This window comes from Dipodomys ordii, unplaced genomic scaffold (genome assembly GCF_000151885.1).
Source record: "Dipodomys ordii isolate 6190 unplaced genomic scaffold, Dord_2.0 Scaffold112, whole genome shotgun sequence".
Classification (NCBI taxonomy): Eukaryota; Metazoa; Chordata; class Mammalia; order Rodentia; family Heteromyidae; genus Dipodomys; species Dipodomys ordii.
The window spans coordinates 5,623,344-5,647,572 of NW_012267328.1; the positions used below are offsets into that span (position 1 = coordinate 5,623,344).

Genomic DNA, 24,229 nt, shown 5'->3' on the forward strand with positions numbered 1-24,229 from the left:
CTGCCCTCACACCCTCTCCTTACCCAGGAATTGGTGATGCATGTCGACTCCACAGAGTGGAATCCTGCCACTGTGGGTGATCTGATTCTGCATTAAATCAATTAAGCACGAATTAAAGCGCCTTCATGTCAGAATTAGTTGACCATATAGTTGTTGGACTTTTATTGAGACGCGTTTCATGTAATATTGCTTGTGTAATTGTCCAGTGTGTGTGTGTGCGCCTACACCTGAGCGGAGGCCCTCCCCCCCCCAGCAGGAGAGAAGGGTTGTGCACTCTGACACAGGAATGAGTCCAAGCTTCACTGGTGTTTTGGCATAGGCATAGCATGTAGAAGACAGGAGGACATTGCTTATAATATGCCTGATTTCTTTTCTCCAGGCACCTTAAACACTTGCAATTAACTATACATGAATCACTTCATGAACTTTTACATAGCCTTCATTATTTTGGGGTCATACTGTGCCCTTTCAAACGCTGAAATGCGGATTTGTATTTTTTTTATTTTTTTTTTGTTTTTTGTCGGTGGTGGGGCTTGAACTCTGGGCCTGGGTGCTGTCCCTGAGCCCTTTTGCTCAAGGCTAGCGCTCTGCCACTTTGAGCCACAGCGCCACTTGCTAAAATGTTGATTTTCTTTCAACCATGGAGCTTTAGTTCAGTCATAACTCCCTGAGAAAAAATCATTGACTTATTCATCCAGGGAATGTTGAATACTTCCTATATGCCAGCAAGCCTAGCTACTGCAGATATACCCACGCTCTTCTGGGAGCTTGCGTCTAACAAAGGAAGCTAGACAAGAATTGAAGGACTGTGTAATGATGCCATAGGGTAGATATGGAGATCAGTCCAGACAGGGGGGCTTGACAGGAGAGGGGGCGTTAGCCTAACCTTGGCTGAGCTGCTCAGCACTGGCTGGAGCCAATGCTTCAGGAAGGTGAAGAGCCTTGTTCCTATCCAGAGCAACCTGTTCCAGGCTGCAGCACAAAGATTCCAAGTGAGGAACCTGCCAGAAGATCCGCAGGGGGCTAATGAGGGCAAGATGGAGTGCGCTCAGGGAAGAGGGAGTGGAAGATCACGAATGGGGCTGTCAGCCGTGGTAATGGTGGTAATGGTTCGCTCTCATTCCCCATGAAATGGAGAGACTGAGCAAACAAGGAGCACGCTCTGATCTCAGATCGAAAGGGAGACGTGGCCGCCCCTTCAGAGTGGGTGGTGATGGCTCCCTGGTGGAAAGGAGCAGGAACGACCTCCAGGATGGCGTCAAGCCGCGCACTAGGTACGCCGAGAGTCCGGCGGCCGCGCCCGAGTGCGGGGCGGCCGCGCCCGAGCGCAGGGCGGCCGCTCGCTCGCTCCTGCGGTGGTGCTGGCTGCTGCATTGTATCTGTAAGGCCTCGCGAGAGAGATGGTGTTGGGTAAATTTTTGCTGAATGAAGGGAACAGTATAATTTGCTCATTTCCTAGTCTGCCCCTTACAGGAGTGATAAATCGTTTCCTAGCTTTAAAAAAAAGAAATTTCTAAAAATCTATTTTATATGAGCCATTATTAGGTTCAGAAACACTTTAAAATGAGATTTTTTGATCAATAATTATAAAATAACAAACCCAGCATGGTCCGTTTTCATGTGGAAGTGGTGTGGATCATGGGTAATTAAATGATGAAGAGAAAAATGAAATTGGAAAATGTCACCAAATGCTTGTGATCAAGAACACACAGACGAACTGTAAAACACTTGAAAGCAAAGCCAAGGGACAACTTTATATTTTCTCCAAATTCTCATGAGGACATATTTTTTAAAGCGATTATTGCTTATTAGAGCGATAAAATGAAGTCAGAAAACTACACCGACAAGATGACATCAAAGTGGAATTTGGCTTTGGAGATCTGCTGTTGGGTAACAAGCTGAGAGGTCCCTAAGTCAGCTTCCTGTCTGGGTGATGCTGACCTCTGAGCTGTCTCCTTTTGTGTCGCTCTTTGCTACAGAGATGGACTTGATCACACTTTGGACTGGCAGTGCCCTCACCTTCCAATTAAGCTTTGAGAGCAAGTACTCCCCACAGCCACAGAAACCAGCTCATCTGGGCATGTGATTACAGCCTGACCTCACATAGCACTTCCTACGAAAACTCTGATAATACTGGATGTTATTTTATCTGGCCACTGTGTGCCCAGCTGCCCTGCTCAGAAATGTGGCAGCTGTAACGCTGCCTTCTCTCTCACCCTCCACTTCCATTTTCCAAGTGTTGGCCGTACGTCTGACCCCTGTCGTCTGTATAACGTACACACTCAGCCCTGTGGCTGTTACTTTAACTCCTTCCCCTCCATCATTTGCATGAGTCACCCTGAAGTCCTCTGACCTGGCACCTGTACCTCTTGTCTTGAGCCTTTCTCCCCCGTCCTCCATACCACTGTCCAAAAGACTGTCCTAAATTCAGTCTGTCCGGAGTCCTCTCTGCTGAAAGCTGGCCAGTACTTCACATTGGCTTTAATTTGGAGTTTAAATGCCCCCACTGTGATCCATCGCACATGGCCTTGTCTTACTCGCTACTTTCCTCTGATTCTTTCCATCTTATTCTATCATGTATCTGCTATGCTTTTTTTTTTTAGATCTCTTTAATGAGCAGTGAACTCTCTCCCCAATACAACCTTTATGTGCAATTTTCTCCACCCCACAGTGGCCAAAGGCCTACCATGGCTTTTGACCTCCAGTCCTTGGCTGTCTGTTCTTCAGGAGTCAGGTCAAAGAATCTCCACGTCCTGATCTGGTCCCTGCCACATCACTTGAATCCTGTCCATGTTGGTCCATCTTACCCACAGCCCACCACAGCATCTAAATCACAGTTCTAGTCCCCACTGCATATATAATATACAAAAATATAAAAATATACTTAGTGGAAAATTCCAAAATGATTTCTACTTAACTTGTAAGTGATTTTGTCTTCAGGGACAATCACAGGACTGGAGTATAATGTGCCCAATATATGTATATATGAGGAAAGTTAAACTTCCCAGCAATGGTGAGGACAGAAAGGAAAGCAGAACGTTCTGTAGTCTTAACTTTTTCATTTGTTTTATTCTTGCAGGAATCACAACTGTCCTTACAATGACCACCATCAATACCCACCTCCGGGAAACCCTCCCTAAAATCCCCTATGTGAAGGCCATTGACATGTACCTCATGGGGTGCTTTGTCTTCGTGTTCATGGCCCTGCTGGAGTATGCGCTGGTCAACTACATCTTCTTCGGGAGAGGACCCCAACGCCAGAAGAAAGCAGCCGAGAAGGCTGCCAGCGCCAACAGTGAGAAGATGCGCCTGGACGTCAACAAGGTCAGTTGTTTCTGAGACTCGAGGTGAATGCTGGCGTTGTGGGCCCAGGGCCTGGGTTTGCTCATGAGGACACCAAGGGCCAGGGAAGGGGATGGGCAGCGTCCCCAACATGACACAGATCATGAGCATACGCAGAGCCAGGACCAGGGCACCTTTTCCATAACCGCAGGGTTCCCCAAATCTTCATTACCTTCATTACTCCTACCCCGATGATTGTTTCCAACTGTGAATATAAGTGAGTCTTCCTTTGTAGAATTTACTCACTTAAACTTAGTTAGAAAGGAAACTTTGTGTCATTCTTCTCAGTATTATATGGTGGAAGGTAACCTTAAATACAGACAAAAAGCTGAGCCACCAAACTCTATACTAAATGATGGGCCTCATGCTCTCTGACTCAGCAGGGAAGTAGGCGACTATGGGTGTGTGCAAAAGCACCACCACCAACAAACTGAGGCTGTCTCCCAGAAGCAATCAGCAGGGTAGAAAACAAGGAGGTAGAATAGGTAAAACTACCATTTTCTCAAGCAAAACAGTACTTCTTAATTCCTGAAACGTGTCCCACTGATCTCTGAAGCCCCTGCAGTAGGAGGCTGCCACCTAGCCATCGGCAGGTATAGTTAGAGACACTGTGCACCACGCCAACCCTGTTCATTTTTAAATTATAATTCTGATGTTACTCCTAAGGCATCTTACAGAGGGGTTACCATGTCATACGTCAGGCCATGAGTATATTCCCTCTTCTGGGTTTGTTGTTTTCTTTTGGACAGTGTCTTGTTCATTTTTGAAGCTAATAGCACCCACAATTATGTCCTGCAGAAAATTTAAAATATCTACTGAAGCCTAGGTCCCTTCTTCAGACTTAAGCGTCATACATTTTAAATGTTTGCTAGCTTATTCTTATTTACAAGCAAGTTTAAGAATCATTACTGGTTGGACAGTGGTCCCAATGGAGCTAACCATGTTTACTCCCTAAATATAACTTCACCTGACTTCCCGCACTAAACAGGATAACTGTGTGTCTGTTTTCTCATAGTCTAAATATAGACCCTTTGAAATAAAGACTCCATTTAATATCTGTCCCATGAAGTACTACATAATAACACGTATCATTGGGTACAATAAGCATTCGTAGTAGTGAGCGTAGGAAAACAGCTAAAATTATTAACCATAATAATACTTGATTAGTTCGTAAACATTTTAATATTTGAACTTTGGTGTATTTCCAAAGATAGTGCACGAATCTTCTAGCACTGATATTTATTTGGAGCAAAGCTGCTGGAAGATTCTCGCGTGCTTGCTTGTTTCCCCGTATCCATGGGTCTCATGCTTGGTTTGGGACTAATTTTAATTAAAACCACTTCTTTCTCAGAAGATGATGTTTCTAATGATACGGATAGGTTTCCCTGGGAAGACAGGAGACCCTGGGATCTAGGAAATTTCTCATTTCTTTCGAGTTCCCATGTTGGCAAATTCACCCTTTGGAATTGTAGGTTGTCACATAGCAGCAACAGGCTGCCTACTTTTCCAAGTCTCAGGCTGTCAGTGAGAAGCTACCTCCTAAGCGTACCTCATGCATTTCCTGACAGGCCAACCTGGAGAAAAGAAGAAAAAGCACATAAAAGCAGTTAGAGAGGCTTTCAAGAGCTGCCTAAGGCAGGGCCAGCTTAATGAAGATAATAGCTCAGCTTTTTCCTCTTGCACCTACCCTATTTTTCATACCAAATGTTCGCTTAAATAGTAAGTTTGAGATGTGGCTGGTGAAGATTTCACATCAACAGAACAGGAAACCTTTAGATCATCCTAATTCCGAAGTTTCAGATCGTTGTGAATGCACCAGGACCGAGATGGAGGTACAGAAGGGTTGGCTGCAGGGATGTCATGTTTGTGAAAAGCTGAGCCTTCCTGACCGAGGAGGCCGATGCGGACTGGGTGGTAGCCTAGGGAAGATGGAAGGCGACAGTGGGGAGCTCTGAGGGCGGTAATTCTCAGAGCAGAGAGGATTTTTCTCTCCCAGAGAATTCAGAGCAGCCTCTGCAGACATTCGTTGGTTGTCAGATGAGGAGATGGCCGTTGCTATGGGCAACAGATGTGTGGAGCCCTGGATGAGGTTACACACGGGACAGTTTGCCATACAAAAGACATGCCCAGCCCAAAGCCTCCAGCTCCCCAATTTCAAACATGAGGAGCCTGGGCGCAGAGAACATTCATGTGTTCATGTCATTCTCTTCAACTGGGGTTTGTTTTTGGACCAACATGTACGATAATAAAAATAGCAGGAGTTTGACAGTCCTAAGTCATTGTTTTGGAGTCAGTCCGGTTCAGTATTTTCCCTCTCACTAAATAGCTGCGTGACAGTAGACAAAGTCAGCTTGTCTGGCCCTTTATACCTCATCTGTAAACTGGTGTTAATTCCTGTCATGTTATTAGGGAATATAAAATTACAGCACTATCACACTATAAGAATAGGGTGAAAAGCCAGGCTCCAATGGCTCACGCCTGTAATCCTAGCTACTCAGGAGGCTGAGATCTGATGATATCGGTTCAAAGCCAGCCCGGGCAGGAAAGTCCATGAGACTCTTATCTCCAATAAACCACTAGAAAACCGGAAATGGCTCTGTGGTTCAAGTGGTAGAGCGCTTGCCTTGAGCTGAAGAGCGCAGGGACAGCGCCCAGGCCCAGAGTTCAAGCCCCACAACTAACCCCCCCCCAAAAAAAGAATAGGGTGATCATGTGTAAGGCAGGTAGCAGAATCCTCAGCACATACAAAGTGCTTAGGAAGTGGGAACTGCTAATAAAATATTAAAGTTAAACACATAATTGATTTTAAGATAAAACTTGCCCCCCACAAGCCTATTGGAGGATGTTTGCTTATATATTTTCTATGGCGTGCATGTAAAATGAAGCCATACCACAGAGGAGAGTGTTACCTAGAATGTAATGTAGGTCAGGAATTACAAACTTGAAGTCAGGAAATCATTTTTCAGCGAGTGTTAGCAGTGAAATGGATAGCAGATGTTATCAGTTATTTCTGAGGACAGAATCTATATCGATATCTTGATTTGATTAAAACAGAAGGACATTCATGCCACATTCCAGATGCCCAGGGTCTCCTTTCCCGCCCCGCAGGGAAGGCCAGAAGAGCCACACGGGGCTCTGATTGTCTTGTGCTTCCTTTTGTGTCAGCGTCATGAATAATGAGAGTCTTATTTTTTTAATATCAAGAAGGCCTCTTATTTTCAGCTGTAATTCACAAGTAACTTCTTTTCAGAGATTGGGCGCATACAATCAGCCAAGTATTGTCTGCTATGGGGAAAAAAAAACAGCTTTCCTAGAGGAGGCTTGAATTTTTCACCTTTGAGAGTTTACTGGAGATGGAAGTGCCCCATCATCAAACTGTGCTCTGTCCTGAGGTCAGGGAAGGTTAAAAAGCATAAGCCAACCCAGGCGGGAGCCCTTGGGCATTCTATGATCCCCAACATATTCTTCTACACTGTCTTTTGGTAGTACTGGGACTTGAACCCTGGGCCTCAGCTAGAGAGACAGACTCAATTTAGTTGACTTTACTTCATTTATGAATGTCTGATCTCTCTCCACATGAAAGTCCTTACGTGTGAATTTCACAGTTGCCTTCACGTGACACATTGTCATAAAATACTAAGATAATGAAACTAAACTCAAATCAACATGAGCTATAGTGCATATTTATATCTATTTATACTGCATGTCTTCTGGAATAGTTCCAAACCGTAATCCTCACCTCCAAAGAAATAAAAGTAAAGATATACATAGTCTCTACCCACATGTTAGTAGATTCTTTATGTTGTCCTTTGCATCATTTGTGTGTCTGTAGGGCGTCTATGTGTGTGTGCATGTGTGTGTGTGTGCGTGCGTGTGCGCATGTGTGAGTGTTTCCAAATAGGATTTGCTTTGGATTGATTTCCTTCCCTCATTTTGTCCATACCTTCCATTGTTCCACACTTCTTCTTTAAAAAAAAATTATACTCATCTCTGATTTACTATGGTGCCAACAAACAGATACAAGCAAATATAAGCAGTAGATCAGATTCGAGACTGTAGTCACTCTGTCTACAACCTTTGGTGCACATTGGAAATGCCTCCAGGATCACAATCTCATTGATGTGTTAAGACAGCCACCCCCAGCGGTTTTCTAAAGCTGCTCCCCCAAACACCAGAGTCTGCATTCTGGGGAGCCGTGACTCGGTTGTCTTTCTCCATTGTGTCTAATCTCCACTGAGCCCTTCTCGATCTGTGTTTACTACCTGGAATTAAATTTTAAAATATACATGTTTAAAAAGTCAACTCATTAGTGTCCTCCCATTCTCCCCTAGCATTGGTCTTTGTGCTCTCTAAAGCCCAGTAGCATTTATCTATATCCTGTTAACTTGAACCCCAGCACGGCTCCAGTGCCATCAGTCGACTTAATTAGCACATTTTCTACTTTGTCTTCCAGATTTTTTATAAAGATTTTAAACCAAATGGGACCCAATATCCGTCCTTGTGGGACCCCACTGGAAACCTCTCCCCAGCTAGACGGACTACCAATTACGATTTCCCTCTCTATACGGTTAGATAGCCAGTTTTTAATCCATTTTGTTTGTGTTTCTGTTGGGACCAATGTGTTTAGCTGTTCCCTTTACAGGAATGTTGGGGCTCTTTGGCGATAATTTACGCGCATGTAACCACAGAGCTTTGTTACACACGTTGAGCGTTTTTATGAGTCCCTGGTAGAATTCTACCAAGATTGGTTTTTCGACATTGCTCTGGTGGACCTGGGTCTCAGTGTTCCAGTGAAGAACTATCGCTGTGTTAGAGAAAGGAGGCAAAGCGGGCGGCCTAGAGATGCTGCTTTTGGTTTGCAGGCAGAGGAGACAGTGTCATCACTCGCTGGCATTTCTTGGTTTTGTTGGAAGTGAATGCTTGTTTTCTTGCTTAGTTGAATGAAGAGGAAATTAAACATTGCTTCTACTGGTTGGCTGAGAATTCAGAAACATCTACTTTATGTCCTAAGTTATTATCTTGCGTCTAAGAACATGATACGTACATCAAATCCCTGCTGCTTTATTGTTATTTATTTTATGAGTAAATACTCTCCTAGCAGGCCCACCCCTATTAATGCAGTAGATAAGAAGCAATCATTGACATTTTTCCTTGCCAAAACTTGTGATTTAAATTAATATTAAAGATGGTCCTTTTTTGCTACTATTTAGAGCTTATGAGTCTTAACGTGTTCATGGCCTTAACGGGCAAGTGTGTCAGCCATATTGCTTTTTGACTTAGAGGAAGAGTATGACACTGATGATTGTCACCCCACCTTTCCATGCAGGATTTGTCTAAGTGCCGTTTTTGTTTCTCATTTCTCTTTCTTGGTGAGGAGAAGATAGTATTGATGTCAATGTTACCTCTGAGGCTGGAACTGCAGCTTTGCTTCCATGATTGTATCTGTTGGCTTCAGAATCCCTGGTATCTTGTTTTGCCTTTGGGTGAGGAGATAAGTGTGAATCGTCTATTAGGTGCTAGTTTGTTTGGGTGGTATAATGTTGTTGTTTTTTAATTTTATTACTAGTTATGAAATTTTTGGTGAAATGGCAACTATTACCGTTCCAGGAGGAGTCATGTTAGAATGTTTGCAAGTTGGTATTTTAGTCTTAATCTCTTCAAGTTTCCAGTGTCTACTCCGTGCAGGCTGGGGGGATATCTCATTTACGCAGTTGCTGCTATTCTGTTTTTAAGCTTGAGTTACTCATGCTGAAATTAAAGTAGATCGAATTGATTAGGCACTGTTTTGTGTAGAAGCAAGCGTGAATGGACGATGACATTTGGATTTCTGATTGAAATGTTTGAAGAGTTTTATTTTCAAAACCAAAGCAGAGTACAGAATTGGTCTAATGTCTGAATAAAGCCATGTAAAAATTCAGAAAATACACCGTGAGGGTATTTTGAGGAAAGTTTGTCTCAAATTTTAAATAATTTAACTGGTGGCTTAAAAGTTTGAATGTTCTATGATCGAATTATTAAGACCCTTATTTTTAAAGAACTCTTTCACTATTTTAGTGAGCATTGGGTTAAAGAGCTATGAATTTGAATGTCTTTGGCATTTATGCTTTTTATCTGCTGTGTCTTTGTTCTGTCTTTGAGTCTTCACTAAAGTCCCTATTCAAGATATGAAATAAGGATTGATATTCAACAGTTTAAATGATAAGTTTTTTAAAAATAACTGTGTACTCTATAAAGCATGACAATAATGACAGGCACTTGGAAGATGGGTAGATTTCAGAGTCAAAATGAAGTGTTGCCTTTATGAGCTGTGTGGCTTTAGACATTCTGACCTTTCAAGTTCCTCGACTGACAACTAAAAACATTAATTTCTGCCTTATTGAGCTACTGAGATGATTACATTAATGATCTTATGCACCACCTGGGAAAGAGCACTGAGTCATCGCCATTATTCTTGCTAGTAGGGAGTGTGTATCTTTCTCAGGTTTCTGATTATAAAACTATTTCACAATTGATAGATACAAAGGAAATAGAAACCACATGTAAGCCTGGTGCAGATCTTGTGAACAAGGCATTTTATTCAAACTAAAGTGACATTCTTCTCTTTAACTTATTTTAACTTACTCAACCTTTCTTATTTTTAAGTACACAGCATTTGTAATGGGAATATCTTATTGTGCATACCACAATTTCACATGTAAATAATGTACTCTTATTTGGAGTTGTATAGATTGTTTATAAACAATTTGCCAATATGAATAGTGATAAAATAAGCATTATATTGCTGAAATGTTTGCACATCTTCAACTCCTGGTATGTGTCATGGGTCCAGAATTTTGTGCCTTTTGAATGAAATGTTGAGTGCTAGAGGTATGGATCAAGTGGTAGAGCACCTGCCCGGCAAACCTGTGGCCCCATCAACTCAAATCAAACAAAAGAATGACAGGAAATGTTGATATTGGACAATATTCCCTCTTATTCCCAAAATGTCCCGCTCTATCTTGATACCTACTGGTACCCTAGCACACTGAGTCAGTGTGTACACACACACACACACACACACACACACACACATACACACAGCCATTCCACCACCCCACTTCTGAATATCAGGGGAATTGGTCATGTTCAACGGTGTCCACTTGTGTAAAGACAAAAGGCTCGAATGCCTGTGTTCAGTTTTCTCTCCATCCCAATGCCACAGAGAATAAAACAGCAGGAGGAATAGTACAAATGCAGCTAATACGCAGCAGAAATTGAGGCCCTGTGGAGAAGCAGAAATGCATAAGTCAATAATAACACAAGCAGAACCCAAAACATTCACCTATCTACCCGAGCTATCAGTGAGGAAATACGAAAACCCAATAGCGAGTTCTTCAACATGACTCGCAGTGGCTCACACCAGTAATGCCGCATACTTCAAGGCTGACACTGGAAGATGGCGGTTGAAGGCCAGCGCTGACCTATCTATTTAGCAAACCTCCATAGGCCAGGTATGGAAGTACAGGTCTGAATGAGATACATAGAGCTGGGAGTTATGGGATATATGTACTGTGACTGAATCACGGTTCAAAGTCAGCCCTAGGCAAAACCTCAAGACCTGAAACATAAAATAGAAAACGACTAAGTGGTACGGTACCTTCCAGGTGTTCCTGAGGCCATAAGTTCAAACCCAGTACCATCAAACAACAACAACAACAAAAGAATCTAAACAAAGAAATAATGTGACAACTATGAGAGAAAACTACCAAATGGGATTTAAGGGTAGACTCAAAAAAAAAAAGCAGATAGTGCCTTTTATTGAAGCAAAAAAATGTAAATTAAACTTTTTCCATAACTTTTTTCCACTAAACTCTGAAAGAGAATAGAGAGGAAAATCAGGAATAAACAAACAATAGGCCAAGGAATTTTTTTTAATGAAAACCCCTCAGCAAATGTTGCTGAGACCATTACAGTTCTGTCCTAAAACTCACAAGACTGACAGAGAATGGAATGAACCATCAGGTCCAGAAAGTTTCGACAGGAAAACCTGTAAAAATCACAGCTCCTCAGTGCTCCTGAAATGCCTCCAAGGTCGCAGCAGGAAAGAGAAACATTTTAACTGATTTGGAAACCCACATCAACACAAATATGCCCCCCATGCCATATTCCAAAACAGAAGTTGAAGCATTTGCAAGAGGGCCCTGCCTGGTCCCCTCCGCTGCCCACCTGCAAGCTAGCTGCTCAGGTGTTGCCGAGAAACTTCCTTCAACCCACACTGAACATTAGGCTGGGAGTGTGTGTGGGTGGACGGTGAGAAGGGAAAGCCTGGCCTGGCAGATTCTGTTGGGAGCCCAGCAACACACGCGCTGTGTGAGCTGTTTTTCTCCCTGACGTTAAACGGCATCCAGAGTTAAAAGCTCTCCTTTCTCTCACCAGTCCACCTGGCAAATGGAGATCTCCTCCCCGTCGCTCAAAAGCAAAGTATTCATAAAGCTGCCAAGTGCAGAATATTTGCAGGGAAATTACTTTCCCTGTGCAAGGTGCACACCTCTCTCCCGTTAGAGAAATGAGTTGCTACAAGGAGGAGGTTGGCAGAGAAGAAGGACTCTAGTCAGGCACCTAGAGCCCAGGTCATGGAATGTCCGGGAATGTGGGTGGGGGAAGGTTAGGAGGGAAGCGCTGGAAACTTCATGATACCTGTGGAAAGAGAGAATCCTAAAATAAATATATCAACACGAATCCAGAGAATACTGACAGCAAGCCGTAACGTGCAATGCTGTCTCCAACTAGAGGGCAATATTATTTATTAAATGTGCAAGTGGAAAGAGTGAAAAACATTTCATTCTTTCAGTAGACACCCAAAATCCTGTTAACAAAACAAGAGTGGCTGTAAATTTAAAATTCTTCAGGGAATTAGAAAGCAACAAATATTTTGTGGCCTTGGTCTCTATCATTGTCTTGACCCATCTACCTGACCAAAGGTTTTATCTCCTGCCTGTCTTCATTGTAGAACAAGCCACAAGTCTGGTGCCTGAAGACTGTAACCCTAGCTACTCAGGAGGCTGAAATCTGAAGGATCAGAGGTCAAAGCCAGCCAGGGCAGAAAAGTATACTAGGATTTATCTCCAATGAGCCAGCAAAAGACTAGGCTAGAGGCATGACTTAAGTGGTAGAGTGCCCAGAGTTCAAATATAAGCAAAGCAACAACAACAACAAAAAGAAGCAGTAGAATATGTTCAATTTCCACTGTAGAGATGCAAAGCAACATCTCCTTAACTTATACTGTGTTCCTGGTTCTCTAATAGAATAAAGCTGAACTAAAACTAAACTCTGTGGTACAAACTTTGCTAAACTAGATTATTTAAAACAGTCTTTAAGGAAAAGCATGCAGTCATTTTCAGTGTTAAACTATTCACCCTGTGAAACTTGAAATTAGCATGAGAAGCTAGTATCTTTGGTAAATAATTACTTCTTCCTTCCCTTCTTTCCTCTATATGTGTATAGATTTTACAGTATGTGACACTTGATAAACTCTTGGATTCTAGAAAACACAGGAGTAATTATCCTGGAGACAACTCAGTAAAACCTATGAAACCTATGAACTATTTAGTGAAAAAGAGGAAGAAGGCATGGGAGAGGGAAAGGGAAGGAGAGAAGAAAACCATTCGATGGTCAGCTCTGGGAGTCCACTATTTATGAGCCCGCTTTTTGAATTATTTTGTCGAAAGAAGAAACACTACCTCGAGTGAGTGCCTTCTTACGTTCCTAAAGAAATCAGACCTCTGCCTCAGAGAGGTTGGGCAGTTACTAGATGCTTGTTTGATCTGGATAAAGGGCGGCCAGGGAGACATCTCAAAAATGGAGATGCCAGAATTCTCCCTCAGTACTAAACAAGGTCTGCGCCTCTCAGCCCTTCTACTGGCTTCTAGGCCAGAACATTTCTGGAGCAGGGTTGCTTGTCTGTCCAGCTAGGATGTATGCACTAGCATGTACTTGGCCTGGGAAGGGCGTCCAAAGGATCTTATTTGCTAACAGGAGACGCTAATACCTAGCGACTCCTGTGAGCTCACGCAGCTGGTAAGCAGCAAAGACCACCCTTGGCCAGATATGCGGATAACTCCCCCGTTACAAAGCATTGCCTTCCACTCCTTCACTTGACAATGCGCAAGAGTTTGGACTTTATTGAAGTCCAAAGCACCTCTGGGACACAAAAACTGGGACATTCTGGAAGGTTCTATCCTTGCTGTGCCCACTGTGCAGCCCTGGAGGAAGTCACTTCCCCTCCATGAGCTGCTCCCAACGCTGAAGGAAAGCTAACACTTAACCAGGAGCTCACAAGCTGGCTGAGGCTGCTGGGGGTGCTGGAGAGGGGGGCTGTCCCCGCCTAGCCCCGCATGACCGCCACCCTCCCCGCCACACGTGCGTCACCAGAGCCACGGAATTAGAATTCCCCACTGCCCCAGAGTAGAACCTTCGGCAAATCCCTCCGTGGCTCCGATGGCTCACAGAAGCTTGGAACTAGCAGATGTTACAAGGTAGTCTCCCAACAGCAAGGCCACGAGTGCCACCGATGCCAGAGCCGAGCCTCCCACGTGCCAGAGCTCTTGCGTGGCACCAGCCTGGCATGCGAATCTGCTTTTCGTTTCTTTTATTTTGAGGGGTTTTTTCCCCCCATAGTTGTCTGACCAAGTGTCCAGAACTGAAAAGTAGTTTTTTATAATCAGAACATTAGATATCAGAACCTGAGACTGTCGGATTTTTGGCTTCTAAATCATAGATTTTTTTTTCTTCATTCATCTTATTCTTCTGAAGGTCTGGCCGCCTTCAGGTCTCAGAGTCAGGGGTGGTTTGGTGTTAGGGATGTTTGAGAAGGCGTGAGGAGTTGATAATAGTTATCCTAATGGAAGAGTTCAGAGTGGGAGAGGATGGTGTATTTGACAAGTCCCGTGGGGGGGGGGGCGCAGAACGAGGGCTCCCATTAATCCGAGCAGTGCACTGAAGTGACCAGCCATAGCTGCGCAGAGGGGACCCCAGGCCGAGGGGCACCCCATCCCTCTTCCTCTCCTGCAGAGGGTGGTAAGCCTGGAACCAGGGTTGTAGTGAGCTCAGCATCCTGAACAGGCCAGTGTGCCACCCATACTCAAGATCCTTGAACAATTCCATTGTAGTGGTGGTGGTTTGACTTTGGAAAAATCCCATAGTCTTTGACTTGGAATATCATGAGATCAAAAAGCTTTTATCTCAGTCCCTCTCCATGGCTAATGTGCTTAAAGGTGACTCAGACATCTTGGGGAAAAGTACAGACTCTTATCAGTAGGTCTGAGATAAAGCCTGAGCTAGCTGCTGTATTACACACACACACACACACACACACACACACCACTGTGGCTGAGACTAAATCGCAAGAATCTAGCCCAGAGAAGGCAAATGAGCACCACTCCCCTGCGAGTCTTCCGGACGTGGCCAGCGCCTCTCTCATCGCTCAGTCTTAGAGACCTTCGGTGTCCTCCCTCAGAGCCCCCCCACCCCCCCAGCGAGTCACACGCTACTCCATTGTTCAGAGCTAGAATGTAAGCCTAGATTTCTTTTCCCCCCTTGAGTTTCCCATTTTCGTCATAGATTGGCTGGGAAGCGGTTTGAGATATCCTTCCTCCGTTCCAGAACTGTCAGAAGCAGTTGCTAGAATCAGATTTGAGCGGCAACAGCTATTGCTTTTTATTTTCTAAAAACTGACATCTGCACGTAGTCTCCTCAAGAGAAGACATTCCAAGGCAACCCATAATTGAGGAGACCGTCCAGACACACAGTGATTCAGAGCAGGAACTCTGGAACAAACAGATGAAGTACGACCCGCATCCCACCCAACTATATCACTCCAGACAGATCATGAGCAAACCCTAATCCATAATCCCCCTCCCCTTTTAAGAAGAAAACATAAGTGATTTGTGCTGTCAAGATGAATGGTAAATGGTTGTTGTAGGGTTGAGTAAACCTCTTAATACAATGCCTCGCTCTGGAAAATGCTCCATAATAGAAGCGCCCTCTGGACGCTGCTTTGCAGCTTGCTCCTTTGGACTGCAGTCACAACTCTTGTTTCCTCCCTCCTTTGGACTGCTCTCTGCCGCTCATTTATTTGAAGCCACACCCCTCTACCCCTGCCAGTCAATGTTTTCAGTCTTTCAAGTATGGGCCCAAGACTAGCAGCTCCATATCACCTGCAGACATGCTAGAAATGCATATTGCTGAGATGCTGCCCAGACTTTCTGACGTGATACCTCTTTAAATATGGCCCCTCCGTGGGTTATGATGAGAGCCAGTGCTGCAGACTCGCACCCACCCAACCACTACCAGCTCCACACCTCCCTGGAAGATTGTAAGACAGACTGACGGCAGCACAGAGTATTCGTGCATTAAGATTGTTGTTACATTAGTATTAAACTCTTCTAATTCCTTATTAGCAGTGAGAGTTCAACTCATTTTGTTTTTCTGAGCTTGTTTTTCTTTTATTAGCTTTTAGTAGTTGTACAGAGGAGTTGTTATTTAACAATGTAGTTGTGAATACACTGTATCTTAATGCCACCCTCTCCCATCCCTTCACAACCCACCCTTTCCCTGACTCTTCTTAATTTTGTAGGATATACCTTGGATTTTTGTCTGTATTTCCCCTACGTTTCCCCTCCATTTATCTTTCTCTGTCAAATATGAGCCTGGCCAGTAGTTCCCTTTTTATGAGGATGCAGAAATATCACCTTACATAAAAGGATGAACCTGAGCAAAACAAAAGATGGATAACTGATGCTGAATTTTAAAAATCCAGATGTAAAAAGCCATGTAAATGGTAAAGGAAACTTAAAATTCTTAAAGGTACTTTCCATTTCTGCTCTCCAAACACCAGGTAAAAGCATCTAGAAATCTCCTCCATTAACTTTGTTCTTGACCTTGCAAATTTGGTTCCAAGAAGATATAATAAACAAGACAAGGAAAAGGAGAGAAAACACATCCAGTTTAATGATCTACTACTTAAATCTATCAGATGCTAGGTTCCTTAAATCCCTGACCCCCCCCAAAAAAAAATATTGAAACCCAACACGGCCCTGCTTTCTGAAGATGTATTCCCAGTACCAGTTATGAAAACTTTCTGTAGAGCTCGGGATTCTTTGGGTCTTGGTATAAATTTTGACTCAGGTTAGCTTAAGAGAAAGAGATAGGGAGGAGAAGGATGAGAGAGAGGGAGACAGAGAGAGAGAGAAGAAGGAAAAGGGGGCAAGGGAAGAGGAGGAGGAAGGAAAAGCAGAAAAGAAGGGAGGAAGGAAAAGAAGGTGGAAGGAAGGGACAGTTTTTGCTTGATGTCATCAGGTGTGTGCCCATACAAAGACTTGATGACAGCAGCTTGCTGTTGGTGTTTGCTTCTGTTCAGTGTAAATATCCAGACACATTCTATAGTTCAGGGCGATGTACTTCCGGGAGCACATCTGGCGGCCTTTATTGGAGGGTTTTCACTCTGGGGTTCACAGCTCGCCAGTGATTGGCTCAGCAAAAGTCATGTGCCCATCACTGAGCCAATCACACTGTTCTGAGAGCTCTGCTTGGCTCACACCCACAGCAGTGGCACAGAATGGAGAGGCGTGAACTCCAAGGAAAACACTGGGGCTGATTCGCAGGCAAAGCACAGCTGCCTTCTCTCCCGACTTCAAAAGCGCTGCGGTTAGCAGGTGTCTATCCCAATCTTCAGCTTTAGTGCCGTATTTAACCCCACCCACACCCATAAGAGAAACTTCCCAGCAGTCACGAAACTCACATACAGCCTCATGGATTTCCACCCTTCAGAATGATCTTGAGAAATAAAATCCAGACGACCATTGACTCCTAAAGAGTTGAAGTGAGTTATGAACGATCATAAGATTAATTTTTTCCACTCACTCCCGACTGCCTGGAGCTAAGCCAGATGTCAGTTGCCCCCGTGAATGAGACAGAACTTTGTATTTCATTATCAAGAAGTGTGGTCTGGAAGGATGATGGAGCGGTCTCCAGTGAACGCCCACCAGGCTCTCCCCAGCTGTCATCCCAGCCCTGGCCATGTCTCTCATTAGTCTGGATCTCTGAGCTCTGTTTCCTTCTGTGGTCAGGAAGATGCTGTGCTCTCTGAGAATCTTGGCAAGCTAGTAATATCTGCCAACCCGCTACTTACCTCTCCACCCAAGAAATAACCTCACCCTCTCTTTGGAAATAATTCAACCTAGGCATCTTACTAAATAATTTTAATAAAATTATTTATGTTTGGTAACAAAAGCATGCAGTAAGATTAGGCTTCATTCTTAGCACTTTACAGAATCTGTGAACCAAACCCCCCCCCCAAAAAAAGTCTTAAGTGATGATTGTATGCTTCTGGTTTGCTCACCTTCATTTTCTGGTCGACGATCAAGCAGATTTCTTCACTCGGTGGGCATCTGTGGTATTGGGTCGAGTGCTTACTCTGGGGAAGGTGAGCTGAGCGCTTTGTGGCACTTTGGAGGTGTCCTCACCCAAGCTGGTGCTCCTACCGTACATAGAGGGAGGCTGAGCTCAGAGAGGTTGAAGGATTGTCTCAGCCTCGCAAAGCGAGAGACTGTGTCAGACCAAAGTCAAAGTATGGATTGGCCGAGTGCAGAATCGGAAGCAGGAGACGCTGCCCCACGTCCCTTCTTCTCCTAGAAAACACCTGACGCTCCAGGTACAGGCAGGCCACCATTCCAGAGCTCCAAAGCACTTGCAGTCTTGGTGATCATACCGATGGACCAGGTGGACAATGGTGGTGTGGTGACGGGAGGGATTCTTAGATGAATCTGGTCATTTATGAAAAGCTTTCTAGAAAAGAGGGCCAGTGGTGGAGAAAACCTATCCTTCAGAGAAGAACAGATAACGAGAACACTACCTTAGGCCTGAGCTCTGGTGTGCCCAGTGCGCTAAAGCCTGCTGGAGCCTTGTTTACCGTCTCTGTTGAGAGATGTATTACAAATAAAGCTGATTGTATCTTACCCCTCTTCACAGCCTCATGGTCATAGATAAGAATTTTTTGGAAACAAATTTTTTTCTTCCTGGATTATGAATAGCCCTAATTGAGTCAATACAACAAGTTGTACTTGAAGGTGAAAGAATTCTAATAACATGACTGAGGGCTGGGAGGAGGAACTGGTCACTCACTGATGGACTGATACCAGCTCATCAATCAGAACACCTCATCCACCACAATCACCTCCCCCTTTCGCTGGCAAGATCTCCAATAGCGTTGAAAGACCGTCAACTGTAGCTCTTGTAAAAGATCTAATGTACAAGTGGGGCCTCAGTGGCTCACACCTGTAATCCTAGCTACTCAGGAGACTGAGATCTGAGGATCCTGGTTCAAAGCCAGGCCAGGCAGGAAAGTCCAAGAGACTCTTTATCTCCAATAAACCACTCAGAAAACCAGAAGTGGCTGCAGTGGCTCAAGTGGCAGAGCACTGGCCTTGAGCTGAAGAGCTGAGGGACAGCGCCCAGGCCCAGAGTTCAAGCCCCATGACCGACAAAAAAAACATCTAATTTATTTGTCTAGTGGATAGTGGTTATGCCACATTTGAAGTGCTTACTAATAAGCACAATTAGACCACAAAGAAAGACAGTATGTTAGACTTTTTCTGCTTCATGTAGAGCTGTCCTAACTATCAGCTTGGCAGAGTACTTTCTGTCCCTAAATCCTTCTCAACACATTCCTAGACCCCATCATGGTTGAAGGAATGTAGAATCCGAGAGACTTTTTAAAAGAAAATCTAAGGGCAAAAATAACAAATGGAAGAGCCAAAACAACTGCTTTCTGACTCCAAAGTGGTATCCTTGCCTGACAGTGGTAGTTCAACAGCAGCCTTAGTCCATGAACAGATACACAGTGTAAGTCTCCAGGAGTTATCTCATTCAACTCTTGAATTCCCTAGGTAATAAGAGAACCCCATTGAGACTAAATTATCCACAGATCATTTGTTTTATATTTTAAATGAGCCTCTCTTAATAGCTGCCTATGATTTTTATTATGGTTATCATGATTGTTTTGTACTTTTAAATCATAGCCAGGTCTGGTGTCAGCTTGTAACTGTTCTTGCTATTGAAATCACACAAGAGAAAAGCAAACTCCTGTTGTTGTTGTTTTTTGGGGGGGGGGGGTGCTTCTTGTCACTGTGCACAGAGGCCAAAGTAAGTTCACTCAAAAGTTATTTCTAAGTGGTTGAAGAAGTGGACAGCCATCCTAAAAACAGAAAGTAAACTTATGGAAATGACAAAGAACAGAATAGCTGGCTTGTGGCTCAGGCCTGTAATGCGTGTGAGGCAGAAATAGGAGGATCGTAGTTCCAAGCCAGGCTGGGGAAACACGTTTGTAAGTTTCTAACCTCAGAGAACAAGCTGGAGGTGGCGGTACTTGCCAGCAATCCCAACTTCATGTGAGAGACTGACCCAGTGAAAAAGTGTGAGAGCCTGCCAAGAAACACAACGAAAGCAAAAGCAGTGGAGAAAAAAAAAAAAAAAAAAACAGGAGAGGGTGGCTGGAGTGTGGCTCAGCTGCTGGAATGGAGGTATGAGTTCAGAGCCTAGTGCTAGCAAAATGAAAGGGGGAGGTGAGGGAAGGGAAGGAGAAAGAAGGGGAAAGGGAAGAGGAGGAAGGAAGGGAAGGAGGGAGGGAAGGAAGGAGGGTACGGAGGAATAGTAGCTACCCTTCTCCTGACACTATTGGTATCAGTTTCCCTGAGTGTTGAGAACCACTTCCACCTAGGATCAGGCCTGAATTCCACTCCTATTTATTCACAGTGTGACTTTGGAAAATCTGTTTCTCAGAAGACTTCCTATTTGAATTCATAGTCACAGGCCTTTAAAGCACCTTGGAGAGCTATTGGGTGGAGTGTAATCACAGCAACGCTGTTTTTGCCCGCATAATCCATGAGGCTCAGAGCACCTTCTGTCTTCTAATTAAATGCTTCTGTAGCCACTCATGGGTGCCTGTCACCGCCACCTTTCCTTTTAGATCTAAAATGTTAGGGGCAGCTGGTGTATGCCTATTCTCTACCAAAATAAACAGGTTGTCATTAATAGCAGCTTCTTGTGGTATTTTATTATCCATAACAATTGATGCTCACTATTAAGTCACATGAATATTAACACAATGCAGAGCATTATGCAATATATTCATACCTGGAAATCACCATGTCAGTAGTCACCCTTTTCAAAAAGCTTTGCACAAAGAAATTATGAAGAGCAATGACTGGACTATCTGTACAGTCAACTTAGTTCTACTCCCAAGACCCAGGATCCAACAGAGTAGTCAACTGTGGGGTGCTCTCCGCTCTCCTCCTCCCCTCACGGCCCGCCTGCCTGCTCACACCCCCATCGCCAGGCTTGTGTCCCGTTGTTGCTCTCTTACTTGCAAAACCTTCCTTGTTCTGGATTCTAGCTGTGTTTCTGTAGATCACAGATTCCCTGCTTTATATTGTGGAAAAATACCACTGTGCCTTATTTAGGTCAACATTGCAAGTTTAACCTGACATTTTCTAGCTATGGACATGAAGAAGTAGCAGTTCAGTGAAATTATACAGAAAAGCCCCCGCCCTATAGAGCAAGCACTGGATGGTTACCCCACAGCTTTTCAACTTCATATATATACATATATAATATACACACACATATATACACACATGCATACACATACATGCATACGTGCTATGAATTCTCTGCCATTATCTTAAACCTAGTGCAGCTTAACTTTTTGTGTGTTCCTATCCCATGTTTTTGGTACTAGAGATTAAAGACAGGGCTTCTCATGAGGTAGTAAAGCACTCTACCACTTGATCCATGGCCCTGGCCTTTTTGTCTTACATTTTGTTGGAAGATGTTCTCCCTAACTCTGCCTGGGCTGGCCTTAAACTTCTGAACCCTCTGCCCCTACCTCCTTGCGTAGCTTTAATTACAGTCCTGCACCACCTGACCTTCACAGGCTTATACATTCTTTAAAAATATGACCATGCCTTCTTCATGCTCTGAGTAAACCCAATGAAAAGAATAGCAACAAGATGACAGTACAGGGCTGGGAAGGTGGCTCAGTGGTAGAGCACTTGCCTTGCATGCTCAAGGCCCTGGGTTCCATTCCTCAGCACCACATAAGCAGAAAGAAAAAAGCCTTGAACTGAAGAGCTGAGGGACAGCACCCAGGCCGAGTTCAGGCCCCACGACCGGACCCCCCCCCCAAAAAAAAGATGACAGTACAAGAATCATCTTGGATTGGCCTATTCAGACCATTTCCTAGATTGGGAATGTTGAATCTCAAAGAGCCTGTCGTAGCAGAGTCCTGATGCAGAGTCAAGCAAGGAGATAGCAGTAGTGCCTGTCTTTCCAACGGCCACTCCTGCGATACGGTGACAGCCCCTTACCTTGTGAACCCCGATAAAGGCTCACTGTGTGGGCTGTCTTTTCTGATTTTTCTCCCCTGTAGATGGACCCTCATGAGAATATCCTACTGAGCACCCTTGAGATCAAGAACGAGATGGCCACCTCCGACGCGGTGATGGGCCTGGGGGACCCCCGGAGCACCATGCTGGCCTACGACGCCTCCAGCATCCAGTACCGGAAAGCCGGCCTGCCCAGACACAGTTTTGGCCGAAACGCGTTGGAGCGACACGTGGCGCAGAAGAAGAGCCGGCTGCGGCGACGGGCCTCCCAGCTGAAGATCACCATCCCCGACTTGACTGATGTGAACGCCATTGACCGGTGGTCCCGCATCTTCTTCCCGGTGGTTTTTTCTTTCTTCAACATCGTCTACTGGCTTTATTACGTGAACTAAAACATGGCCTTCCCCCGCCACCACCCCCCCGGGAAGCAAAGACTAGATCCCTCCTCACCACAGTTGTACAGACTGACGTAGGACTTGGAAAACACATCAATCCAGGACAACAATGATGCAAAAATACCTTAGTTGCTGGCCTCTCCCGTGGTCCATTCCATAACCATCCGGGTTGCTTCCGCTAAGTGACGGACGGACCAGGTCCCTGAGGTTTTCCACTTGCAAACACAAGGGATAGGTGCCTCCGCTGGCCAGAGCGAGCCGGAAGGTTCCGGTGCATCTGCACAGTGTGCCGCCTGCTCAGAGAGGAAAGGCGGAAAAAGCAATTTTAAGCCTTCAAGGCTCTAGAATAGTGTCAGTCCTTTTCCTGGGATCAGGGCGTTCTAAGCACCCCTCACCTTCCTCCCTGAGGTTGGCATGCTTCGAGGTGGCAGCCATCTACCATACCATGCGAGCGTGTCTCCTCAGAACGTTCCAGGCCGGTCCTAAGATGATCATGGTGTCAGGAAGCCCTGGCCAGGGGAGTGTCGTGCAGGTGGGCACGGTATCCAGAGGAGGGGGTGTGGAGCACACGCTCAGCAAGCCAGGTGAGCCAGGCTCCTGGCTTGTGTGCATGAGGGAAATCGGCGGTGACGTCTCTCCTTCATGGATGGGAAGAGCTCTTAACATTCTCTTTTGTTTTTATTTGCTAAAAAGCTATTTCTTAGGAGGTGAAGGTAAGGAGCAACAAAGCAGGGTCAGAACTCCAGAAATGACCGCCGCCAGAAAAATCCAAGCAAGCAAACCAAGCAGAACATGGTGATCAGGTCCACCACGCCTGGTCCATGCGTGGCAAAGGGTGGCAGGGAAAGGGATTTACTTTCTGACCTCACTAGCTTTGACCACACACGCCTAAGGAGATTTCTCTAGCTTATCTGATCAAAAGGCAGCCAGGAGCTAGAAAAGGAAAGGGAATTAGAAGTACCTTAGATGTACAGATTAGATTAGGAGTCATTCAGATGTACAAATCTACAGCACAAGTGAACAAGCCAATTGTTTTTCCTTACACAGCCTTTCTCTGCAGCATCTCCTTACATGTTGATTTGGGGATTTAATGGAGTATTTCAAAAGGAGGATTTGCTCCTTCCTCTCAAGGATTAATAGCTCTCTGCAGCTTTTCTTGCTTCTGAAATTCTGATTATATTCTTAGGAGTGAGACCCAGGCTTTGGAGAAGCAGCTGTATTTTCTTGTGTGCAGCGATGTTCACCTTTGTATTATACTTCCAAGACCATGTGCCCAGCAAGAGCTAGTTTGTGGGTTCATTGGGTTTGGAATTTTTTAAGGATGCTCCTGTTGTGTTGGTTGCAACCTGCCTTCAAGGAAAATAGGGACACTCATGCACAATGGGGTGACAGCAAAGCTACCCTAACACAACGCGTAGTTAGTACTGTGCGTTCCCAGTTGATTTGCATGAGGCACGAGGTGTTGTTTTTATTCTGCTTTCAAATGATGTCCCTATGCTGCTCCCTATATAGTTAGGACATATGAATTCATCTTTACTGGACAGGAAGAAGAAAAGCTTCGTATATTTTATTTCTCTCAGTGTGAGGCTCATATTTTCACTTAAAAGAAGAAGAAAATAGTGAACTGCTAAGTTTTCATAAAGTTTGATTGGTCCGACCTTTTCCTCAGAGGATGACTTTGCTATCTCTCCTTTTAAAATGTTTCTTTTCTGATAAGGTCCCTAATAGTTCTGAGGAGCCAAGGCCAGTATCTTCTTGTAGATATAAGTTCGGTTTTCTTCTCATGATTCAGAAGCTTGGAAGGTCTGGAGCTCTCCGGCTTCCAGTCCAACCAGCAGAGAACGAGTACATTAAAAAACCAAGAAAGGAAAGTTGATCACTTTGCTTTGTGATTTGGCCCCCGAGGTTGGATGGTGGTTCTGTGTTCAGGAGTCTGGCTCCGACTTTGTGATTGCATGTTTGGATGAATACCTCGGACTGCAACCACTGGTGAAATCTGACCACATTTCTTCCCCTGTGCTCAGAGTAGAGATTTCCCAGGTCTCCGGAGAGACGTTCCTCCCCCCCCCCCCC

At 44.6% G+C, this 24,229-nt stretch overlaps 1 protein-coding gene across 2 annotated transcripts in view; it reads left to right on the top strand.

Moving 5' to 3' along the window:
* Window positions 1–22,422, top strand: part of Gabrb2 (gamma-aminobutyric acid (GABA) A receptor, beta 2) — a 146,310-nt gene extending 123,888 nt beyond the window's left edge. The window contains exons 7-9 of one of the 2 annotated variants that reach the window (XM_013028663.1): window positions 3,080–3,324; window positions 7,796–7,909; window positions 21,806–22,422. In XM_013028663.1, the coding sequence (XP_012884117.1) occupies window positions 3,080–3,324; window positions 7,796–7,909; window positions 21,806–22,153 (707 nt within the window). In that variant the 3' untranslated portion in view covers window positions 22,154–22,422. The remainder of the gene's footprint in view (window positions 1–3,079; window positions 3,325–7,795; window positions 7,910–21,805) is intronic. The other variant, XM_013028664.1, reaches the window with a different exon arrangement.
* The last annotated feature ends 1,807 nt before the right edge of the window (window positions 22,423–24,229 follow it).